The sequence below is a fragment of the Chiloscyllium punctatum genome, chromosome 19, assembly GCF_047496795.1.
Source record: "Chiloscyllium punctatum isolate Juve2018m chromosome 19, sChiPun1.3, whole genome shotgun sequence".
In the NCBI taxonomy this organism is placed as follows: domain Eukaryota; kingdom Metazoa; phylum Chordata; class Chondrichthyes; order Orectolobiformes; family Hemiscylliidae; genus Chiloscyllium; species Chiloscyllium punctatum.
The window spans coordinates 53,882,486-53,908,846 of NC_092757.1; the positions used below are offsets into that span (position 1 = coordinate 53,882,486).

A 26,361-nucleotide genomic window follows, 5' to 3' on the forward strand; every position below is an offset into this window, starting at 1 on the left:
ACCTCCTGACTCCTCAAAGTGTGTCCACAACTCGGGAGTGTTATGGAATACTTCCCACTTGCCTGGATGGGTGCAGCGCCAACAACACTCAAGAAGCTTGAGACCATCCAGGCCAAAGCAGCCCATTTGATTGGCACCGCATCCACAAGCATCCATCCCCTCCATCACCAATGCTCAGTAGCAGCAGCATCTACAAGATGCACTGCAGAAATTCACCAAAGATTCTCTGGCAGCACCTTCCAAACCCACAACAACTTCCGCCTAGAAAGACAAGGAGAGCAGATACATGGGAACATCCCCCTAAGCCACTCACCATCCTGACTTGGGAATATATCACCATTCCTTCACAGTTACTGGGTCAAAATCCTGGAATTCCCTTCCCAGTAATTTGTGGCTCTATCAACAGCACTTGGACTGCAGCGGTTCAAGAAGGCAGCATACTACCACTTTCTCAAGGGCAATTAGGGACAGGCAATAAATGCTGGCACAGCCAGTGATTCCCACATCCCACAAATCAATAATAATAATAAATATAACAGTCCACATCTTGGGATTCACTCGTTCAGTAACATTGCTACTATGCTACCACACCTGACTATAGCAATCAATCAATACAATAGATTGATAGTTTGGTTAAACGTAAAATTTCTAAGAATCTAAAATAAATTCTAAACTTCTTGGAATTTCAGAGTAAATGAAGCATTTAATAAAATACAGACACAATATTATTTACCTTGAGAGAGATTACAGAATGAGGTTTTGGAGATTTGTAGCTCAGGTTGTAAGTTTGCTCGCTGTTTTCAGGCGTTTTTGTCACCATGCTGGGAACATCATCAGTGAGTTTCTGATGAGGAGTTGCTCTTCTGTCTCACTTACTACTTATCTGTCTCGGTTTGTTGTGGTGGGTGATATCATTTCCAGTTCTGTTCCTGGGAGATTGGTAAATGGGGTCCAAATCGATATGTTTATTAATGGCCTCTAGGAATTCCCGCATGTCTCTGTTTAGCCTGTCCCAGGATGGATGTATTGACCCAGTATAACTGGTGCCCCTCTTCGTCTGTGTGTGTGAATACCAGTGATAGCTGGTCATGTCTTTTGCTGGCTAGTTGGTGCTCATGTATCCTGGTGACTAGCTTCCTGCCCGTTTGTCCAGTGTAATGTTTGTTGCAGTCCTTGCAGGGTATTTTGTATATGATGTTCATTCTGCTGGTTGTTGCTACATGGTCCTTTAAATTCATCAGGAGCTCTTTCAGTGTGGTGGTAGATTTGTGGGCCATCAGGTGCCTCGGGGTTGGACTAGTCTGGTTGTCATCTCTGAGATGTCTTTAATGTATGGTACGGTGGCTAGAGTCTCTGGCATGTTGCGTCTTCCTGTTTCAATCTGTTAAGCAGGAATCAGTGGACTGTGTTTATCGGACACCTGTATTAGAGGTGTTTTTCCTCAGCTTTTCATAGTTCCTGGATGCTGCAGTGTGTTGTGGCTCATTTAAATAACGTCCTGATGCAGCTCTGTTTGTGGGTGTTGGGATGGTTGCTCCTGTAGTTGAGCATCTGGCCAGTGTGTGTGGCTTTCCTGTAAACACTGGTCTGCAACTCTCCAGTAGCTCTTCGTTCTACTGTGACATCTAGAAAGGGGAGTCAGTTATTGTTCTCTTCATCATTGGTGAATTTTATACCAGGGAGGATGTTGTTTACGTTTCTGGGTTTCTTCTAGTTTGTCACGTTGCGTGATGATAAGGGTGTCATCCACATAACGGACCCAAAGCTTGAGCAGGAGCGTGGAAAGGGCTGTTCATTCTAACCTCTGCATAACTGCTTCTGCTATAAGTCCTGATATTGGTGATCCCATAGGTATCCCATTGATTTGTTTGTACATCTTGTCATTGAGGGTAAAGTGGGTAGTGAGGCAAGGGTCTACCAGTTTGAAGATGCTGTCCTTGCTGATGGAGTTAGTGCTGTCAGATGTTTGTGTCCTTGGTTCGTCTAGCAGCGAGGCCAGTTTTTCTTTGGCTAGGGTGACGTTTCTTAATGTGAATAGGACCGTCACGTCGAAGGAAACCATGATCTTATCGTCCTCTACCTTGGTGTCTTTCATGATGTTCAGGAATTCCTGGGTGGAATGGATGGAATGGATGCGTCTTCACTAGGTGTTACTGTTTGCATTGCAGTTCTTTGCTAGACTGTATGTCAGTGTGCCAGCAGGTAAGACAATGGATCTGAGGGAGACCCTTTGTTTATGTACCTTTGGTAATCTGTAGAAACAAGGTGTGTTGGATCCTTCAGGTTTCATTCATCAGGATGTCTGTCTTGTTAATTCCACTTCCTTTGCGTAGTTTGCTGTAATGCGGTTTTCTATCTGTGGAGTTGGGTCCATCGCCACTTGTTGGTAGGTGTCGGTATCTGCGAGTAGTTTGGTTGCTTTTTCAATGTATAATGTTCTGTTCAGGATGACAGTCATGTGCCCTTTGTCTGCCAGTAGGATTATGATATTTCTGTCTTTTCTGAGTCCTTTTAGGACTTTCATTTCCAGGGTGTTGAGGGTGTTTCCTTCTTTCGTCCTGCTTAGGGTTGGTGCTACTGTCTGATGGTTTCTTCTGAGAGTCCTTGTCTTTCAGGTGGCTTCCGGTGCTGCTAGGAAGTCCTTTTTATCCATGACCCTGTGGTTGAAGTTCATCCCTCATTCTAGGATGGCTTTTTCCGTGTCTGAGAGTGGTCGGTCCCACAGGTTCTTTATCCAGGTCTCTGAATTGTCCGTTATATACAAAATACCCTGCAAGGACTGCAACAAACATTACAATGGACAAACGGGCAGGAAGCTAGTCACCAGGATACATGAGCACCAACTAGTCCCCAAAAGACATGACCAACTATCACTAGTATACATACACACAGATGAAGAGGGAAACCAGTTCTACTGGGATGATACATCCATCCTGGGACAAGCTAAACAAAGACACGCATGGCAATTAGAGTCATAGAGATGCACAGCACAGACACAGACCCTTCGGTCCAACCCATCCAGGCCGACCAGATATCCCAACCCAATCTAGTCCTACCTGCCAGCACCCGGCCCATATCCCTCCAAACCCTTCCTATTCATATACCCATCCAAATGCCTCTTAAATGTTGCAATTGTACCAGCCTCCACCACATCCTCTGGCAGCTCATTCCATACATGTACCACCCTCTACGTGAAAAAGTTGCCCCTTCGGTCTCTTTTATATCTTTCCCCTCTCACCCTAAACCTATGCCCTCTTGTTCTGGACTCTCCGACCCCAGGGAAAAGACTTTGCCTATTTATCCTATCCATGCCCATCATAATTTTGTAAACCTCTATAAGGTCACCCGTCAGCCTCCGACGCTCCAGGGAAAACAGCCCCAGCCTGTTCAGCCTCTCCCTGTAGCTCAGATCCTCCAACCCTGGCAACATCCTTGTAAATCTTTTCTGAACCCTTTCAAATTTCTCAACATCTTTCCGATAGGAAGGAGACCAGAATTGCACGCAATATTCCAACAGTGACCTAACCAATGTCCTGTACAGCTGCAACATGACCTCCTAATTCCTGTACTCAATACTCTGACCAATAAAGGAAAGCATACCAAACGCCTTCTTCACTATCCTATCTACCTGGGACTCCACTTTCAAGGAGCTATGAACCTGCACTCCAAAGTCTCTTTGTTCAGCAACACTCTCTAGGATCTTACCATTAAGTGTATAAGTCCTGCTAAGATTTGCTTTCCCAAAATGCAGCACCTCGCATTTATCTGAATTAACCTCCATCTGCCACTTCTCAGCCCATTGGTCCATCTGATCCAGATCCTGTTGTAATCTGAGGTAACCCTCTTCGCTGTCCACTACACCTCCAATTTTGGTGTCATCTGCAAACTTACCAACTATACCTCTTATGCTCGCATCCAAATCATTTATGTAAATGACAAAAAGTAGAGGGCCCAGCACCGATCCTTGTGGCACTCCACTGGTCAAAGGCCTCCTGTCTGAAAAACAACCCTCCACCACCACCCTCTGTCTTCTACCTTTGAGCTAGTTCTGTATCCAAATGGCTAGTTCTCCCTGTATTCCATGAGATCTAACCTTGCAAATCAGTGTTCCATGGGGAACCTTGTCGAACGCCTTTCTGAAGTCCATACACATCACATCTACTGCTCTGCCCTCATCAATCTTCTTTGCTACTTCTTCAAAAAACTCAATCAAGTTTGTGAGACATGATTTCCCATGCACAAAGCTATGTTGACTATCCCTAATCAGTCCTTGCCTTTCCAAATACATGTACATCCTGTCCCTCAGGATTCCCTCCAACAACTTGCCCACCACCGACATCAGGCTTACTGGTCTATAGTTTTCTGGCTTGTCCTTACCACCTTTCCTAAACAGTGGCACCACGTTTGCCAACCTCCAGTCTTCCGGCACCTCACCTGTGACTATCGATGATACAAACATCTCAGCAAGAAGCCCAGCAATCACTTCTCCAGCTTCCCACAGAGTTCTTGGGTACACCTGATCAGGTCCTGGGGATTTATCTGCTTTTAACCGTTTCAAAATATCCAGCATTTCCTCCTCTGTAATCTGGACATTTTGCAAGATGTCACCATCTATTTCCCTACAGTCTATATCTTCCATATCCTTTTCCACAGTAAATACTGATGCAAAATATTCATTTAGTATCTCCCCCATTTTCTGTGGCTCCACGCAAAGGCTGCCTTGCTGATCTTTGAGGGGCCCTATTCTCTCCCTAGGTACCCTTTTGTCCTTAATATATTTCTAAAAACCCTTTGGATTCTCTTTAGTTCTATTTGCCAAAGCTATCTCATGTCCCCGTTTTGCCCTCCTGATTTCCCTCTTTAAGTATACTCCTACTTCCTTTATACTCTTCTAAGGATTCACTCGATCTATCCTGCCTGTACCTGACATATGCTTCTTTCTTTTTCTTAACCAAACCCTCAATTTCTTTAGTCATCCAGCATTCCCTATACCTACCAGCCTTCCCTTTCACACTGACAGGAATATACTTTCTCTGGATTCTTGTTATCTCATTTCTGAAGGCTTCCCATTTTCCAGCCGTCCCTTTATCTGCGAACATCTGCCTCCAATCAGCTTTCGAAAGTTCTTGCCTAATACTGTCAAAATTGGCCTTCCTCCAATTAAGAACTTCAACTTTTAGATCAGGTCTATCCTTTTCCATCACTATTTTAAAACAAATAGAATTATGGTCGCTGGCCCTAAAGTGCTCCCCCACTGACGCCTCAGTCACCTGCCCTGCCTTATTTCCCAAGAGTAGGTCAAGTTTTGCACCTTCTCTAGTCGGTACATTCACATACTGAATCAGAAAATTCTGTTGTACACATTTAAGGAATTCCTCTCCATCTAAACTTTTAACACTATGGCAGTCCCAGTCAATGTTTGGAAAGTTAAAATCCCCTACCATAACTACCCTATTATTCTTACATATAGTTGAGATCTCCTTGCAAGTTTGTTTCTCACTTTCCCTCTGACTGTTAGGGGGTCTATAATACAATTCCGATAAGGTGATCATCTCTTTCTTATTTCTCAGTTCCACCCAAATAACTTCCCTGGATGTATTTCCAGGAATATCCTCCCTCAGCACAGCTGTAATGCTATCCCTTATCAAAAATGCCACTCCCCCCCTCTCTTGTCTCCCTTTCTATCCTTCCTGTAGCATTTGTATCCTGGAACATTAAGCTGCCAGTCCTGCCCACCCCTGAGCCATGTTTCCGTAATTGCTATGATATCCCAGTCCCATGTTCCTAACCATGCCCTTAGTTCATCTGCCTTCCCTGTTAGGCCCCTTGCATTGAAATAAATGCAGTTTAATTTATTAACCCTACCTTGTCCCCGCCTGCCCTGACTGTTTGACTCTCTTCTCAGCTGTATCCATCTCAGATCGATCTCTTTCCTCACTATCTCCCTGGGTCCCACCCCTCACCTTACTAGTTTAAATCCTCCCAAGCAGCTCTAGCAAATGTCCCTGCCAGTATATTAGTCCCCTTCCAATTTAGGTGCAATCCGTCCTTCTTGTCCAGGTCACTTCTACCCCAAAAGAGATTCCAATGATCCAAAAATGTGAATCCTTCTCCCATACACCAGCTCCTCAGCCATGCATTCATCTGCTCTATTCTCTTATTCCTGCCCTCAGTAGCTCGTAGCACTGGGAGTAATCTTGATATTACTACCCTTGAGGACCTCCTTTTTAAATTTCTGCCCAACTCTCTGTAATCTCCCTTAAGAGTCTCAACCTTTTCCCTTCCAATGTCATTGGTTCCAATGTGGACAATGACCTCCTGCTGGCTCCTCTCCCCCGTGAGAACATTCTGCACCCTCACTGAGACATCCTTGATTCTGGCACCAGGGAAAAAACACACCATTCTGCTTTTTCTCTGCTGGCCACAGAAACGTCTGTCTGTACCTCAGACTACAGAATCCCCTAACACAATTGATCTCTTGGAAGCCAACATACCCCTCGTTGCATTAGAGCCAGTCTCTATACCAGAAACTTGGTTATACGTGCTACGTTCCCCTGAAAATCCATCACCCCCTACATTTTTCAAAACAGCATACCTGTTTGAAATGGGTATATCCACAAAAGACTCCTGCCCTAGGTGCCAACATCTCTCACCCTCCCTGGAGTTAACCCATCTGTGTGACTGTATCGGAGACTTTCCCCCCTTTCTATAACTGCCATCAATCACATACTGTTGCAGTTGTAAATTCCTCATCGTTTACTATCTGTCTCTCCAACCGATCCACTCGATCTGATAAGATTCGCATCCACCAGCATTTATGGCAGATGTAATCCGCAGTAACCCTTAAACTCTCTTTAAACTCCCACATCTGACAAGAAGTACATATCACTGTAAAGGCCATTTTTGCTCCTTCACAATCTACAGACCCAGAAAATAACACTGTCTTATTCCTCTACAAACACTGCCCCAGGTTAAATTAATAGCTATGGCTTATATTTTAAGTTTAATCAAGAGACTTCTCTCCAAAAACATATAATCAAGAAAGAATCCACTGTACCCACTACTGCAACCTTTCTCTTAGACAGACTAATTCCTCGAGGCCTGGCATTCAAACTGGAATTCCATTAACATACATATTGATTTTGGACCCCATTTACCAGCCTCTAGAAACAGAACCGGAAATGATATCACCCACCACAACAAACGAAGACAGATGAATAGCTAGTGGGACAGAACACCAGCGCTTTACTGAAGGCTCACTGATGACGTTACCTCGCATGGTGACAAAACGTCTGAGAACAAACCCACCAGCTTAGCGAGCAAACCGACAACCAGAGATCGTCGAGCTTGGGGGCAGAGAGGGATCTAAGTCTCAGGTTCTTGTGATGAATAGTTTTATGGCAAAGTTAGATAGATTTTTGAACAGTGAAGGAATAAAGTTTATGGTAAGTAGGCAGGTAAGTGGAGCTGAGTCCACAACAAGATCAGCCAGTATTGTATAGCGGAGCAGTTCTGACAGGCCAGATGGCCTGCTCCTGTTTCTATTTCTTATATTCTGGTATCCAGGATCTGAACCATATAAAGATGGCATGCAAGTACAGCAAGTGTTAAGGAAGGCAACAGTCATTTATTGCAAGGAAAATGAAAGTAATGGAATATAAAAATAGGGAAATTTTACTGCATAGTCTAGATTGCTGACAATGCCCACTAGCCCGTCACCTTCCCCAGTGAAAAGTGATCACAGTGAAACATAGAAGATCTTAAGGAAACTGGACTGGGTGAATGCCTTGTGAGGGAGACTAAAGCTGTGGGGTATAGTTTGAGAATACAAGGTCTCCCATTTACGTCAGAGATGAGAAGACATCTTTATCCCAGAGGATGGATAGAGTGTGAAATCCTCTTCCTCAGAAAGTGGTGGAGACAGCCTCTTTTAACTTTATTCATAGTTGATATTAGTTAGATTTTTGACAGACAAGGGAGTCAGGGGTGATAGGGTGAGGTGAAATCTGGAGCTGAGATTGCAACCAGGTCAGACACAATTTTATTGAATGCAGGCTCAAAACACCGTTTCCGATTCTAAGAGCTGCTAATGCAACAATGGAAGATTCCATTTATGACTAACTAATTTTGAAATATTCAGAAACATACTGACGTGTTGATTGATTTAAATTAATGATGTAATTTACAAACCATTATTTTCATCTGGTGGGTTACGCAATCACCGGATTCCCATTTGTGAATTTTTTTTTAAGTTTCAAAAGCGCCCAGGAACAGTAATAATTGTGAAACAAGTCTTGAAATACACATCCACAGTACTCAGCACAATTCCCAGACTGCAAGTGGAAGAAGTCCGAGACATTGTCCAACAAGTAAGTGGTTTCATTTTGTACCATCTCATGTGTATTTGTAAACCAGAAAGGGAAAAGAATATTGCTAAAGAATCAACCAGAAGTTTGGTGTCTGGTATTTTAAGATGGGACTGGATGTGGTTTCATACCACAGAAGCAAGTGCAAATGGTAGTTTGTTCTGAACTAGGGAAGCCACTTCTTGAAAGGGAAGCAAGGGTGAAAGTAGATTTAAAGGAGCTTTTAGAATACTATAGGAAAAATATTGTGAAACTTGAAAGGGTTCAGAAAAGATTTATAAGGATATTGCCAGGGTTGGAGGGTTTGAGCTATAGGGAGAGGTTGAATAGGCTGGGGCTGTTTTCCCTGGAGTGTTGGAGGCTGAAGGGTGACCTTATAGAGGTTTATAAAATCATGAGGGGCATGGATGGGATAAACATGCAAGGTCTTTTCCCCAGGGTAGGGGCGTCCAAAACTAGAGGGCATAGGTTTAATGTGAGAAGGGAAAGATTTAAAAGGGATGTAAGGGGCAACTTTTCATTCAGAGGGTGTACGTGTACGGAATGAACTGCCAGAGGAAGTGGTGGAGGCTGGTACAATTTCAACACTTAAAAGACATCGGGATGGGTATATGAATAGGAAGGATTGAGAGTGATTTGGGCCAAATCCTGGCAAATGGGACTAGACTAATTTAGGGTATCTGGTCAGCATGGACGAGTTGGACCGAACGGTCTGTTTCCATGCTGTCAGCTCTACGACTCCCATTCTTGCATTTCTAGGTTGCTTCTCTGCTGAAGAAATTATTAATTCATCAGCAACACCTGCAACTAATGTCACACGTCTGTTGGATGAAAGATTTCTCACAATAATGATACCTCCAGCACTTTCAACCTTCTTTATTTTAGCTGCAAGCTTAAACAGTCTTGCCCTGTGGACATTCTGCTTTCATGTAAAGAAAAAGACTCCGCTTGATATTTTGATGTTGAATCTTTGTGTGGGAGACCTGTTTTTCTCATTCACTTACCCCCTCGTAATTACTTAACACAGTAACAACAATCATTGGATATTTGGAAACTTTATGTGCAAACTTCAAACATTCCTCATCTGTTTCACTTTATTGGCAAGTGTCCTCTTCCTGACATGCATTGGCAACTATCGGTGTTACATGATTGTTAGGCCAATTCTGTTCCAGAACAGAATTATGAAGAAATGGACCATTGTGCTTATTGTCTTGATCTGGTTGTTAGCTGGTGGGCTTATGAGTACATCCTTTAGTCAGGTCAGTGTTTTTGAAGTGGATGGAAAACTGCATTGTATGAGCTTTAATCAACCAAACATTCAGAAGCAATTATAGTCTTCTACGATTGTATTATTTCTTCTGAGCTTTGTAATTCCATTTGGATCCCTGCTTGTGTCCATGTTACTCATCTACAGAAAATTGGCCAATTCTGCATTAACATCCCAATCTCAAAAGGGTCAACATGCTATCAAGATGGTCTTAATAGTGTTGTGCACCTTTGTTATATGCTTTCTACCTGCAAATGCATTGTGTCTCACTCTGTCCATTGTGGATCGCAGCAACTGTAATCTTCAACAAAAACTTGGAGTACTTTACTATGCTTGTGTTCTAACCCTGTATCTCAATAACGTCTTGGATCCCATTGTGTATTTTGATGCTGGCACCAAATACAGGGCGAAGCTTGTCAGTGCCGTCAAAGGCTGTGCCTTTTGTGAGACACTCCCTATAACCTCCAGCAGTACCCATTCTGACAGGGAGTCAAAAGTGTGACACGTTGAAAAAAATACCCATGGATCCGGAATTTGCTGCTTTGGAACCAAATTCACTTTGAAGGTTTGTAACCATTGCACCAGTATCAGAACTTTACTTACACCTTTGAACTTCAGGTCAGTTGTTAAAGTCTCAGCCTGGATGTCCCCTTCATTATCAACATCATGAAGTCTTCACAAAGAAGGAGCAGACTTCTTTCATGTCCTACTTAACACTGTCTCCTTAAGTGACATGAGCAAAAACACATTAACTATCTATTCTCATTTATCTTTTGCAACATTTTGCACAGTTATTGCTGTATTCACAGTTATAATGCTTTAAATGTTATGCCCTGCTTTGAGAAATCTCTTAAAAATGTATTAGGAGAAAGTGCGGACTGCAGATGCTGGAGATCAGAGTCAAGAGTGTGGTGCTGGAAAAGCACAGCAGGTCAGGCAGCTTCCGAGGAGCAGGACAATCAATGTTTCAGGCAAAAACCCTTCATCAGGAATGAGGCTGTGAGCTGAGGGGGTGGAGAGATAAATGGGAGGGGGTGGGGCTGGGGGGGAGGAGAAGGTAGTTGAGAGTGCAATCGGTGCACGAAGGTGGGGTAAAGGTGATAGGTCGGAGAGGAGGGTGGTGCAGATAGGTGGGAAGGAAAATTGACAGGTAGGACAGGTCAAGGTGGAAGGTTGGAACTAGGATAAGGTGGGTGGAGAGGAAATGAGGAAGCTGGTGAAATCCACATTGATGCCAACCAATCATGTCTCTCTATTTTCCTTCCCACCTATCCACTCCACCCTTCTCTCTGACCTATCACCTTTACCCCCACCTCCATCCACCTATTGCACTCTCAGCTAACTTCACCCCACCCCCTCCCATTTATCTCTCCAATCCCTCGGCTCCCAGCCTCATTCCTGATGAAGGCCTTTTGCCCAAATCGTCGATTCTCCTTCTCCTCGAATGCTGCCTAACCTTCAGTGCTTTTCCAGCACCATACTGTCGACTCTTAAAAATGTATCTTGATTCTTTTTATATGTAAGCGCTTCACAAAGATGTTTAAGAAATTTTTGACTTTATGTTATGACAATGTATGTTCACTGAATCATAGAATCCCTACAATATGGAAGCAGACCTTTCGGCCCATTGAGTCCACACCAATCCTGCAAAGAGCCAGGAAGATTTTACAGATACAGAACAGTACGGTAGGGTTACATGTAGTGTGGAGGTGAATGTCCTGAAAGTGACTTCAGCGGTCAAGGACAATCAGTCTCCGATCTTTGGTAAGCGTCCTCCAAGGGAGCCTTCGAGATATACAACAACACAGAAGCGCTGAGCAGAAGCTGATAGCCAAGTTCCGTACCCACCTCAACCGTGATCTTAGGTTTATGTTGCACTACAAGTGACCCCATCACACTGCTCTGTATCTGTAAAATCTTCCTTACTGTCCTGTATGGATACCAGCACCTTGATAACTTATGTTCTTTACCTTACAGCTTTATATAGTTTTGGATTACTTGTTACTTTGGTTAGACCCTCAGCATGCAACTCTCACACCATTTGGTTTGTTTCCAGCACTATTCCATTCTTAATTTTTTGTAATTATTTCTCTGCCTCAATTAATTGGATGATAAATGATCCTTTCACTTGCTAAACAGCCTGTTGATACACCATTTGTACGATAGTTTGATCTCTCTGCTTATAAATTATGTGCTCCCCCTCATTCCACCTGATGAAGGAGCAGTGCTCCGAAAGCTTGTGATTTCAAATAAACCTGTTGGACTATAACCTGGTGTCATGTGACTTCTGAATTTGTCCACCCCAGTCCAACACTGCCCCCTCCACATCATGAACAAATCAGGTATTCTAAATTTGCAGGCTGATTTGTAATTATCCCTATTTTGCTCTCTTCTGATGCAAGAGCCATACAACTTCTTAATAGACAATGAATACTTCTAGAACGTCAGCAACACCTTAGCTATTTAATTATGACCAGGCTGTCCTTATGATGCCTGGAAGGAGCTAATCTGTTTCAAAGGTTGACCTCTGTATAAATATCACTAGTAACCTCTAGTTGCTCAGGACCAGTGAGGTCTGGGCACAATATTAGTGCTAACCAATATAATTTATTAATTGTAAAACAATGTACAGAGGCAGAGTGGAGCAGGGATGGCTAATGCCTTCATGCATTCTTCTTCCACTCTCAGTTCCATGCGATCTGACATCATTTTGACACAGTTAGGGTCTGGAATGCACTGCCTAGAAATATGATTCAAGTGAGGGACTTAAAGTGGGAATTCGGTGATTATTTGGATAGAATTGATGTGCAGAGATATGGAGAAAAGGCAGGAGATTGGCACCGGGTAATGGAACCAGTACAGTACCAGTATAATGGAACCATGGGCCAAATGGCCTCCTTCTGCACCTTAACAATTCTGTGATCATCAGCATATTACTGGCGATCCATAGGAACTAGGAGCAGAGCAGATAATACAGCCCATCAAGCCTACTCCACCATTTAATACAATCATCACTGATCTCATCTCAGCCTTAACTCCACTTGCCAGCCCATTCTCCGTAACCCTTCAACCTTTCTAGCTCTTAATATACAACTATTAACCAATATACTCCAACTCCCTCCAAGTTCATCCTTCCTATAAACTGTTAACCTCATGAACTATTTACTGTTCATTCTGCTCCTAATACCCCCACCTTCATCACTAAGTCCATTTCACCAAGGGATAATTGACAATAAACAATAGGTGTAGGAGTAGGCCATTTGGCCCTTCGAGCCTGCACCACCAGTCATTATGATCATATCTGATCATCCACAATTAGTATCCTGTTCCTGCCTTATCCCCATAACCCTTGATTCAACTATCTCCAAGAGCTCTATCCATCTCTTTCTTGAAAGTATCCAGAGACTTGGCCTCCATTGCCTTCTGGGGCAGAGCATTCCATATATCCACCACTCTCTGGGTGAAGAAGTTTCTCCTGAACTCTGTTCTAAGTGGCCTACCCCTTATTTTTAAACTGTGTCCTCCTATAAAAGAACATCATTTCCAACTGTGCTCTCAGCTCTTTTGGAGGGTATGTGAGAGGTATATGCTCCCTTGGGAGTGACTCTCCTTGGAAGGCTAACACACTGGCACAATGTGATGCCAGCTGTTCACAACAACTGGTATCTGGACCTGGATTATTTACTGAATGTAGAAGCAGCAAAAGACAAAGAGCTGAAATTCTTTTCTTCCTTTCACACTGGGGTAAGATTAAAGCACCAGCTTAAAATCACAGAGTGCTTTAAGTTCCCATGAAGAGCTGCACAGCTATGTCATCAACTACTGTTACAGCAACAGAAAAGTACTATTCAACACCTCATCCAGAAATAAATCTGGCAAGGAAAAGAAAGACAAAGGACATTCTGAGGACCAAGAAATCAAGATTTCCAAACTACTCCTCGGGTAAAAAGCTCACATTCTGTTGGCAGTCAGATTATATCCACAGTTTCAGGCTGCTCTTGTGCACCACAAGCACTCCAGCAGGACGTTGGAGTGCACCATCGATAGAACAAACATGAAGATTTGAGGAAACTGGAAGCCTTTGAGAGAGAAAGGAATTATGGTGGCATCACGATCTGCAGACTTGCATGAAAGCTGAACATTAACATCAGGCATTTTCTCTAAGGGTTAAATCAGCAATGGGAAGGAAAGCTATTGCTGATACTTCCTTGTGACTTGTTCTGTGGCTATTTTGGAGCCTGCAGAAGTTTCGTTAGTTTTGATTTTGTGATTCGACCACCACAAGCTTCTCTTCAGTTGCTGTCACTTTAGGAGTGGGGGCTGCAACAATTTGTGACTGTTTATTTCATTTAGCTTGCAACCACTGCAGGTCCTTTCCCTTCAGTTGTGTTTTCTTGAGTTTTTCCCAGGCGTTCTCCACCTCTAGCAGGTGGTGAGTGAAGGCTGAATGTAGCTGGAGCTTCAGAATTTCAATCCCTTTCTCCTTTTTTAATAGTGCTCGGGCTGCTGCATCTCATGGGTGGCCTCAGTGGATTAAACAAACAAATTCACTCCTGCAATGATCTGCTGATTTTCCCCAGAAGAGGCAGCAAAAACTTTAGCTTCAGCGACGCTTTCATAAGGAGCATAGCAAGATCCAGGGTTTTCCTTTCAAACTAACCGTCAACATCTGTGGCAGCTCCATTCAGTCCTGAAACAACAAATTACAGATCAGAATGAGACCTTGCAGCTGATCGACTTTATCCTGTCAACCTTCTCTTGTAACCATTCCTCAGTACCATGCCTCACTAGGATAACACACTGCTGATCCACTCCTGCCATTCCCAAGCTCAACAAGAGAGTTAACCCAGGTTGACAGAACACGCAGACCAGGTTTTGGTACTTGACAAGAGCAACTAACTTAAAAAAAAAATTTTAATCACAGGTAAATAACTATGAACTGTTGATGCGTCATTCTGGTTGGCGAAAGTGAGGACTGCAGATGCTGGAGCTCAGAGTCAAGATTAGAGTGGTGCTGGAAAAGCACAGCAGGTCAGGCAGCATCCGAGGAGCAGGAGAATCAACGTTTCAGGCAAAAGCCCTTAATCAGGAATGAGGCAGGGAGCCTCCAGGGTGGAGAGATCATTCTAGTTGTTAATACTCTAATCCCCTTATAAAACATCCCTACATGCCCGCGCACATATATAGACAGACAAAGACCATTGGGGTTATGATGGAGGGAAAAGAACTGGAAGACAGCCCCTTGACCCTTGTCTAAATGGGCTTGCTGAAATGATCCTTTTGCTCATCAGGACTTGTAGCTCATCGATCTTTCTCCATTTACTTTTCTCTTTCTTGCAGGATGCAACAACTAGTTCATAAATTGCGAAGTCTCTTTGTTTCTGGATAAAAGCCACAGCTTACTGCCACACTGTTGAGGGAAAATAAATTGACTTTCTCTAGGTTTTAGGTTTTTTGTATAGCATGAAAGAGACAGAAAGAGATAATGACACCACCTTGCCTTCCAGAGGTCTGAAGGCTGCTGGCAGTATGGTGCACATCCACAAGCTGTTCAGCTACCTCAGAGTCAATCACACAATTATTGGCAGGCAGATCTTCCTGGTCACTGCAGTTGGTCACAATTCCACAAACCCATCAGCTGCCAGCCGAAACTCACTTCCTACACGCGGAGGGCTAAAAGGGAACACGAGATGACTTTGGCAGATAAGGTAACGGAGAATACAAAGAGGTTCTACAATTACAACGACAAAAGACTAACCAGGGAGAGAATAGGACCTCTGAAATATTAACGAGATCATCTAGGTGCAGAGCCACAAGAGGTGGGTGAGATCTGAAATGAATGTTTCTCAGCAATATTTACCATCGAGAAAGACATGGATGCTAAGGGCTTCCTGATGAAGAGTTTTTGCGCAAAACGTCGATTTTCCTGCTCCTCGGATGTTGCCTGACCTGCTGTGCTTTTCCAGCACCACTCTAATCTTGACTCAAATCTCCAGCATCTGCAGTACCCAGCTCCGCGAGTACAATGTTGTCATTTAAGAAACATTTGGACAGGTACATGAATGGGATAGGTACAGAGGGATATGGACCAAATGCAGGCAAATGAGACCAGTTTTAATGTGAAAACTGGACAGCATGGACAGGTTGGACCGAAGGGCCAGTTTCCATGCAGTAACCTCTATGACCCCTAGGTGCCAGGCCATCTGCAACTTGCTTTCCACAGTGATTGAACAAAGCAGCAGTAGAAATACCACTTCCAAAGAGGGTCAGAAACATGCTTTTAAGAAGTGCCGTACTCTTTTCCACAATCACTAATTTTTAAAACAGTAAATTTTCTACTTCAGATCATGATCAAAAATACAGAAAAATAAAATAAATATCAAGTTTACATCAATGAAAAATTAAACATTTGCAGGTGATCTGAGGCATGAAGTTGCATCAATGAAGACTGATTCACAGTCGAGTGGGTTAACTTCAATTTCCTTTGCAATCGGTGAATAAGGAAGATTCAATGTCACTTGCACTTATCTGCTTAATAAAGAAAAATGTTGATTTGGAATGATATACACAGTATCCATGATCTCTTCCCCACTGTACAGAAATATAACTTGCATTTGGTCTCTCACTCTGATTTGATTACTTTCTGCGTCCTAAAGCTCAAATATTTACAGTGCCACTATTAGGAGAAAGTGAAGACTGCAGATACTGGAGATCAGAGCTGAAAATGTGTTGCTGGAAAAGCACAGCAGGTTAGGCAGCATCCAAGGAGCAGGAGAATCGACGTTTTGGGCATGAGCCTTTCTTCAGGGCTCGATTCCTCAAGAAGGGCTCATGCCCGAAACGTCGATTCTCCTGGTCCTTGGATGCTGTCTGACCTGCTGCGCTTTTCCAGCAACACATTTTCAGTGCCACTATTAGACCTTGATGAGTGAACAATTTTCTGTTGATCAACTGTATCAGACTTTGCTCTTTTTAAAAGAGGTCGGCAAAGCCCCAGAGAACGTTGGAGAGCTCTCTCATTAAGACAAATATATTGATGGGGAGTTTCACCCCATCTCAGGCTCCAGTTGAGAAGGCTGGACCGTGATAGTGACCAGCCAGTCAGGGAATGGAACACACACTGTTGACTTAACTCTGCATCACAGAGCAGTGCAGTCAAGAAAAGCCACAGCTCAGTGCAGCTGTCCATTTTGCTGTCTATTCTTGACACCATTTGTATAACATTGCACCTTCTTGCCAGTTAATCTTTCAGGAGGGAAGGAGAAAGATGGTTCAAAAGGGAGATTTTGCATGCTGCAGTATCAGGAGTTCAGACATTGTTAGCTGCAATGTGGAGAAACGTTTTATCATTAGATTTCCATAAGTCTCAGGTACACCATCACCAACACATCAGTGCGAGATTGTATATTTTCTACAGCAAGGCAAGATCACCTGAGGTAACTAAATTCTCTTGTTGCTATCCAACTGCTAGTAAATCTCAGTAGGACAACAGAGGTTAATGTATTAATGTATTCATGAAAGGTCCTGCCATGTTATCAAGTAACCCCTGTTTATTTATTTATAATTTCTATAGCATAGTATTTGAGGTACTGTAGCACTGAATATTTAGCTTGGTCTGTGATGACAACAGTGTGGCACTAGCTGTGGTTACCATGAAGGACTCTCCTCCTCAACCTCTTGCCTCGCCTGAGGTGTGGTCACCCTCAGGTTGAACCACCACTAGTCAATTGTCTCTAATGAGAGAGCTGGTCTGGTAAGACTACAGTGATTTATGTTATTTATAGCAGCATTTGTTTTGCACTTAGCACCAGCTTCATTTGGTGCATCGACAAACTGGGCAATAGTTCACTTCTTATCCATGGCCTACTATACAGGAAAGTATCCCAGTCTAGGTTCCCCTGCCAGGACCCTGCTAAAACTGGGGAAGCCTGCTTTTTTGGATGAAGTATTAAACCAAAGCCTCATCAGCTCATCTGGTGGGTTAGGTTAACAAACCTTTGGCGCTACTGCAAAGAAGAACATTGAGAGTTATCCCTGGTGTTCTGACCAATACTTATCCCTCAAGCAGCATCACAACACCAGATTCGGTGGTTGTTATCACTTTGCTGGGTGTCCCTTACACCGCAACAGTGGCTTCTGTTTCATTGGCTGCAAAGTGGGGTCATAAAATACACATTGTGTTGACAGCACCTCACTGAAAAACAATTTCATCAGTGTTGAGAGAGGCAAGAATGATTGTGAAACAAACTTCGATGTTCATTAGTCGCGATAGTGTCATAGGAGTAAGTTGAAGTGCAGGAAAACACAAACTGGTAAGTGAATCAATTTTGTAATTTTTAACCAGTATTTGCAAAATAAAGAAAAAAAGCTGAATGTGTATCAAAGGAAACTTGATACTATACCTGACCAGAGTCACATTAGACATTTGCAGTTGACCAGAAAGGGGAGTATTTTAAATGACTAGTGCAACTGGTTAGGAGTGTGAAGAGGGAACTTTATAAATACTTCAGCAGTACCTGCAACAAACAGTTTTATGAAACGAGGTACATTTGAAAAAGTGAGAAAGAGAAAGGGAGATCAGGCTACAATATATGTATGTTTGAATAATCTGGTTAAACTCAACTTTGAGGTTTGTATGTGGCAACTTAACTAAAGCATTAGGGGGAAGACAGTGTGCATAGAACCACATTCAAATGTAAATAAGCGCATTCAGGAGAGGATGAATACTTGTGCAGCAGGATAGAAGGAATGGATATGAAAGGCAGAGAGAGCCAGACATTTCAATCTGTTGATCTTCAGTGTATGGCTGCCCAACATGGTACTTAATCTGAAATGGTTGGATTGATTTGTAAACACAACCAAATAACCAGTTACACTTCAGAAGTAATGGTACACAGTTTGCACATCCTGACTAAGTCCGTCAGGAAATATTGCATCATGTATTTCATGTTGAGGAAGTGTTGTGGTGTAGCGGGTGGGAAGCCCTGCTTCTGAAACCAATAGTTCTGGATTCAAGTTCCACGCTAGAACTCGATGATTACAGAAGGTGCATTAATAATGAGGTCATCCAGGCTGATTCGTAACTTGTAAATCTTTCCAACATTTCTTTGTGGTAAGAATGGGGAAGTCTCCTGGTTGGCCATAGTTGATGTGGAGTGACAACTTCAAGCAGCCTGTAATGACAGGTATGCAAGTTTCAAAAGAAACTTACTGTGGATACAAATGGAGGCATGTAATTTGTCAAGGTTATTCTGTTGTCTATTCATTGTCTAAATTTGTCACATATGCCAATTAAAAACTTGTAAGGATCATCTACACGCAAATGGATTCAAAACGTGGGTGGTTCTACTCAAGTTTAAGACCCTTCATTGTCTTTTGTTTTCAGATCCCGGCTGAGTTGATACATCTTCAGCTCACCTTTCAAATAATACCATTCATTGTCATTCCCCTCATCAGTCTGGCAGTCAGCACTCAAATAATCCAGATTATTCAGGAAATACGACAGCCAAGTTCATCTTTCGGGTTAACTCTTATCACTTCCCAAACTAATCAAAAAGGTCATTGAGCTCGTTTATTTTTGTGGTTTTACTACACATATTATCTCCAACTGACTTGCTAATATAAACCTTAGGACTTCACAATAAATGTAAAATGCTTTGAGACCTATGATCAGGTGCTGTGTAAAATGTAAAACACACTTTTAATTCCATTCATTTCACTTTTAATTTGATGCTGCAAAATCCTTTCTTTGACCTTTAATTTGGAATAGATTGGTTGAAAATTCTTTGGGTGAGAGTAAGTTATGTTCTTGGTGAGTTACTGAATCATACAGAATTTCTAAGTTGAGACTGATTCCTTACGCTCTGTTAGCTGATCTCAACAAATTTGGGGGCAAGGATGTTCTAATTTGTTTTATTACATTAGAAAGGTTTGGGCGGGGAAAAAGACAATTTTTAGATTACATTAGATTCTCTACAGTGTGGAAACAGGCCCTTTGACCCAACAAGTCCACACCGACCCTCCGAAGAGTTACCTACCCAGGCACATTATTGTCATGCCCTGAATTATTATCGATTGAGGACAGCTTTGAACTTTACTAAGGGATGAATAGTATGATGACACATTTCCTCAGTGAATTGGGTTTGTGACTGAGATTTGGTCACAAACCCAATTCGCTGAGGAAATGTGTCATTGTGGAAATTGTGTGGTCAATGCATCCTTCAGCATATTACTAGGCAGCCTTGCTTCTTGGAGGTATCTGAAAAGGCCGAGGGGACAGAACAGCCAAAAGATGAATGAGTGTGAGTGAGAGAAAGGCAGTAAAGGAAAAGAGAGAAGATAGGGGAGGGGAAAGGAAAAGACTTGAGAAGAGGTGAGAGAGCCAGATGTAATTCTGAAGTAGCGACTGGCGTTTACTTTCAAATGCTTGGGTGATAGGGTTGAAGTCAGGCACATAATGGTCGGAAACTTATAAGATTATAATATGAAACAGCCCACAGTTAAAGTCTGAGGACCAGGGGTCAATTTGGAACAGACAAGGGATAATGTCCATGCTTGAGACAGTCATACAGAGGTAGCTGATAGTAGAGTTAGACTATTGGATTCCAAGATCTGAGAAAGAGGGGTTAGTCCTATGGAGTAGGCAGCTCTTCCACTTAACTTTGTATCCAAAAGATTCCTTGTCCAAGTAGACAGCATTACTTCAGTTCTGTGCTGAAATATCAGTTTACATTACATGCTTTCATTTCAGATTGGAGCTGGAATCGATGAACTTTTGACTCTTTGGTCAACAGTGTCAACTCACATCATAGCTATCACTACCTTAATCTTGCAGACAGTAGATCCTGGCCTAGTGACTTCGAAATTCAGTTCCATAACATTTCCTTTCAGAATATTAATTTCCGTAACAAATCTTCGACTTATTCCTCAGGTGCCCTTGCAGATCTATTCTCTCCTGTCCTTAAAAAAAATGGAAGAGGAATATTCAATAATTATCTGCACCATTTCCTAATGCTGAAGGTGACTCCCTTTGTTTATGTAAGACCACCCTCCACCATCTTTTTACATATTATGTTCATAAAAGGCCATTATATACTTCATAATTATCACCGGTCACTTTTGTCTCCTCTTTCCCTATCTGTTGTTACTTGCCCTTTTTCTAGTGTTTTTTATTATTGGCTGTTCATCATAAACTTCACGAGGAATCCCAGGCCTTCCTTTTTCATAGAAATGTTATCCGTACCTCTTCATTTATGTATTGCTTGTTGTTAGTCTATTATTTGATTTACTATACATAACAAAAAACATCAATTTCCAATGAAAATAGTTCACTTATATTGAATTCCAACTAGGTTCACTGTGAAAATTTGATGAAATGTGGCTTCAAAGTGCCCTCCTCCGCCTCATCAAACTGGCCCTCACCCTTAATAACAGTTCCTTTAACTCCTCCCATTTCCTTCAAATCCAGGGGGTGGCCATGGGCACTTGGATGGGCCCCAGATATGCCTGCCTCTTTCTCGGCTACGTCGAGCAGTCTCTCTTCAGTATCTACACAGGCACTGTGCCCCAACTCTTACACCATTACATCGATGACTGCATTGATGCAGCATCCTGCACCCAGGTTGAATTGGAGCAGTTCATCGACTTCACCCACAACTTCCAACCCACCCTCAAATTAATTTAGTCTATCTCAGACACGTCCCTCCCCTTTCTTGACGTCTCCATTTCCATCTCTGCCGAAAGTCTCCAGACAGACATTTAGTATAAACTCACAGACTCTCACAACTACCTGGACTACATCTCCTCCCACCCAATATCCGGCAAAAACTCCAACCTGTTCTCCTAATTCCTCTGTCTCTGCTGTATCTGCCCAGACAAGGAGACATTCCACTCCCAAGCCTCCTAGGTGTCCACCTATTTCGAACAAAGTGTTTCCCCCACCCCCTTCATCCAGACAGCCTTTCACCTCACCACCTCCAATCCCCATTCCACTGCCCTAAAACCCCCTTCAAACGCAATAAAGACATAACTCCCTCGTCCTCACCTACCAACCCACCAGTCTCTGCATCCAACGCATCGTCATTAAACTCTTCTGCCAATTCCAACTAGACCCCATTACCAAGAACATCTTACCCTCCCTACCTTCCACAAGAACCGTTCCCTTCACCAGTGCTTGGTTTGTACAACCTTCCACATCAACTCCCTGAACCCTTAGTTACCTTCCCCTGCAACTGGAAAAGATGCAAAACCTGCCAGCACACCACCTCCCTCACCTCCTTTCAGGGCCCCAAACAGTCCGTCCAGGCGAGATAGAGGCTCACCTGCCTCTCTTTCAACCTAGGGGGGCACAGTGGCTCAGTGGTTAGCCCTGATGCCTCACAGCCTTGGGCGACTGTCTGAGTGGAGTTTGCACATTCTCCCAGTGTCTGTGTGGGTTTCCTCCCACAGTCCAAAGATGTGGAGGTCAGGTGAATTGGCCATGTGGTAGATAAGTGGGTGGGTTACTCTTTGGAGGGTCGGTGTGGACTTGTTCGGCCGCAGGGCCTGTTTCTGCACTGTAGGGAATCTAATCTAATCTAACCTAGTTTACTGCATCAGGTGTTCCCAATGTGGTCTTCTCTACATCAGGGAGACCTAGCGTAAACATAGGAAATGGCTCGCAGAGCATCTCAGCCGGGCACCACCCATTTTAATTCACCTTCTCACATGACCATCCTTGGCCTCCTCCATTGCTACAACAAACTAAACCACAAATTGGAGGAACAACACCTCCCTTCCCATCACCTGACTCCCATCACAGCCCCTCCCCCCTCTTCCCAGCCCTCTACCAGATTCATCCCTCCCATTGACCAACCAGGTCATACCCTCTGCCTAAATTCACCTATCACCATCTCACCACCCTACCCCCGCCACCCCCTTGATCTGCAGCTCCCCTTACACCTACCTTCAATCCTGAAGAAAAGTTGCGCCTAAATCGTTGACTTCTCCACCTCCTGATGCTGCCTGGCTTGCTGTGTTCTCCCAGCCTCCTGCCTATCTACCTTGGATTCCAGCAACTACAGTTATTTTGTCTCTTCAAAGTGCCGTGGCAATGCTGGGTTCAGTGGGAGTTAGGGAAACATTGCCACCAGTTGGAGTCATAGCTGACACAAAGGAAGGTGGAGGTCAACCTTCAGTTCCAAGACACCAGGTGATCCTCTGGGTAGTATTCTACTCTGGTCAACCACCCTCACCTACGTCATCAATGACTTTCCTTCATCATAAGGTCAGAGATGAGGATGATTGTTGATGACTACATAATGGTCAGCACCATTTGCAACTCCTCCAATGCTGAAGCAGTGCATACCTATCTATATGAAGGAGGACCTGGGCTATATTTAAGCTTGAGTGACAAAGTTGCCAGCAATATTCACACCCCACACTGCCAGGCAATGACCACCTTCAATAAAAGAGAATCTAAATATCGCCCTTTGATATTCAATGGCATTTTTCCACTATCAAGATTCTGGGGTTACCACTGATCAGAAATAGAACTGCATCAGCCATCTGCATCACCATCCACCAAGATGCTTCCAAGGTTGTAGAGTTTTAGTCATGAAGAGAGTTGTACAGACAGGGGCTGTTTTCCTTGGAGCAGAGGAGACGGAGGGGAGACATGATTGAGCTGTATAAAATTATAAGTGCCATAGATAGGGTAGACAGGAAAGAACATTCCACTTTGCTGGAGAATTCAATAAAGGGGGCATAGATTTGAGGTAAGAGACAGGAGGTTGAGAGGGAATGTAAGTTTTTTTTCACCCAGTGGACAGTGGAGTCTGGAACTCACTGCCTGTAAGGGCAGTAGAGGCCAAAATCCTCGAGCATGTAAGAAATAATTGAGATGTACGTTTACGATGCCAAGGTATACAAGAATATGGGCCAAGAGCTAGAAAATGGGAATAGAATAGTTTTTGACCGGCACAGACTCCATTCATCGAAAGGCCTTTTTCTGTGCTATAGACCTCGATGGTTCTATGTATACACTATGGCTACAACAGCAAGTCAGAAGTTGGAAAGTCATACCCTGATGACCCTCGCCCCAAAGTCTGACCACCATCTACAAGCCACAAATCAGCAGTATGATAGAATACTCTGCACTTACCTGGATAAATGTATCTCCAATGACACTCAAGAATGTCAAAACCATCTATAACAAAGCACTTGACTGGCTGCTCACCCATTACCTTCAAGTTTCATTCATTCCATCACTGATGTTTAGTGGCCGCAGTGTGTGCACTCTACAAGATGCACTGCAGTAACTCACCCAGGCTCTTTTAGCAGCACTTTCCAAGCCTGCAATCTCTACTACCAAAATGGGTAAGGGCAGCAGGTGCATAGGAACAACTGTAAGCTCTCCTTTAAATCATACACTCCCCTGATTTGAAAGTTCATCATTGATTCAATTATCACTGTTCCTTCGCTGTCCCTGGGTAAAAATCTTGGAATTCTTCCTGAACAGTGGTTAGCATTGTTGCCTTGCAGGGCCAGGGACCCAGGTTCGATTCCGGCCTGTGGTGCCTGTCTGTGTGCAGTTTGCACATTCTCCCCGTGTCTGCGTGGGTTCCCTCCGGGTGCTCCGGTTTCCTCCCACAATCCAAAGATGTGCGGGTCAGGTGAATTGGCCATGCTAAATTACCCATAGTGATAGGTACATTAATAGGGAGTAGGGGAATGGGTTTGGGTGGGTTACTCTTCGGAGGATCGGTGTGGACTGGTTGTGCTGAAGGGCCTGTTTCCGCACTGTAGAGGATCTAATCTAATCTAAAACAGCACTGCGTGTACATTTACCCCACGGGCTGCGGTGGTTCAAGATGGCAGTTCACAACCACCATTTCCTCTTGCAGGGCAATGAGGGATGGGCAGTAAAAGGCATCGTCTGCGAAGGCCACTGCCTGTGAAATAATGAGATTATTTAGAAACATTCAAGTCAACCTTTTGTCAGCTCACCTTGCTGGAAATCACTGCAATGGGAAGGGAAAACTGCAAAGACGGAGAAGTTCAGTTTTCAAACTGACCAGAAAATTATTAGGACATTAATAAAACAAAAAATATTTTTCCAACAATACTAATACATAGCACTCTTCTTTCAAATATCTAGGTCGATGCAGCTGAAGAAATGGGCAATGCATCAGTTACAGGTGCTGTTAATACAACATGTCTGATGGATGAGGGGTTTCTCACAACAATGATGCCTCCAGTACTTGCAATCTTCTTCATTTTAGCTGCAGGCTTCAATAGTTTATCCCTATGGATCTTGTGCTTTTGTATAAAACAGAAGACTCCCATTGATATTTTGATGCTCAACCTGTGCGTGGGTGATCTGCTATTTTCACTCACTTATCCCCTTATGATCATTTACTACAGTAATAACAGCCATTGGATATTTGGAAACTTTATGTGCAAACTCCAAGCATTCATCACCTTTTCCAGTCTTTTGGCAAGTGTCTTTTTCCTGGCATGCATCAGCAGCTATCGGTGTTACATGATCATCAAACCCATACAGTCTCAAAACAGAATTACCAAGAAATGTACCATCATCCTCAGTGCAATCATCTGGTTGTTGACATGTGGATTCACATGCTCAGCTTTTCTTGCAATTAACATTTTTGAACTGAATGGTAAATTGCAATGCATGAGCTTTAATGAACCAAACATAACAGACCATTTATTGTCATCAACCATTACAGTCTTTGTTTTGGTTTTTTTGATTCCATTTGTATCTCTGCTGGTGTCTACAATATTAATCCGATGGGAGCTGGCCAATTCGAAGTTCACATCCCAATCACAACAAAGGGGTCAGCATGCTATCAAGATGACGGAAGCAGTATTATTCATCTTCCTCATCTGTTTTTTCCCTCCAGTTGTGACACGATTTTTAATTGCTACTGTGGATCGCAACAACTGCCCAATTTTCCAAAAACTTGGCATTGCTTTCTACTCAAGCCTTCTCTGCCTTTACCTCAATGGTGTTCTCAATCCAATTGTTTATTACTATTCTGGCACCAAATATAGATCAAAGCTCATTGAAATCATGAAATCCTGGAAACATTTTAATAAACCTATGCCAGCCAGCAGCAACCGGAATGAAAGTGAATCAAGGCAGTGACATGCTTCCATCAACAACAATACATTTTTCAACACTGGGATAACAACTTAATCTAATAAACTTTACAGCAGCATTAAGATTCACTCACTTTTGACTTCTCTGTTATAACATGGAATTGAATCATATGTATTGCAATTATATTAAACTTTTATATCTGCATGTTCATTCAGTCAATAAACATTGCTTTGAATAATCACAGTTCTTTGCTCAAACTGCAGTCAAAGTTTAGGATTGCCTATATAATAAATTCTGCTTCAGACATTTGTTTGGTCTTCTTAGCATGACCAGTTTCTGCACCAGCTACTTCCTCATCCTTTACAACTATGGTTTATCTTTATTGCCACAATATTTGGTCATTCAATTGTGTAATCCAAGGTTTGTAACACATAATCCGGGCCACCCAAGAAAGTATGTAATCCTTTACACGCCATAGAGTCACAGAGTTATAACACATAGAAACAGATCCTTCAGTCTAACCAGTCTATGCTAAACATAATTCCAAACTAAATCAGTCCCACCTGCCTGTTCCTGGTCCACATCTCTCCAACCCTTTCCTATTCATGTGTCTATCCAAATATCTTTTA

General features: G+C 43.0%; 1 protein-coding gene across 1 annotated transcript; it reads left to right on the forward strand.

The window, feature by feature from the left end:
- Positions 1 to 8,339: 8,339 nt before the first annotated feature.
- On the forward strand, positions 8,340 to 25,904 carry LOC140491237 (hydroxycarboxylic acid receptor 3-like). Its single transcript, XM_072589208.1, has 2 exons — positions 8,340 to 8,369; positions 24,770 to 25,904. The coding sequence occupies exon 2, from the start codon at positions 24,788 to 24,790 to the stop codon at positions 25,775 to 25,777; it is 990 nt and encodes a 329-aa protein (XP_072445309.1). The 5' UTR covers positions 8,340 to 8,369; positions 24,770 to 24,787; the 3' UTR covers positions 25,778 to 25,904.
- Positions 25,905 to 26,361: the final 457 nt, after the last annotated feature.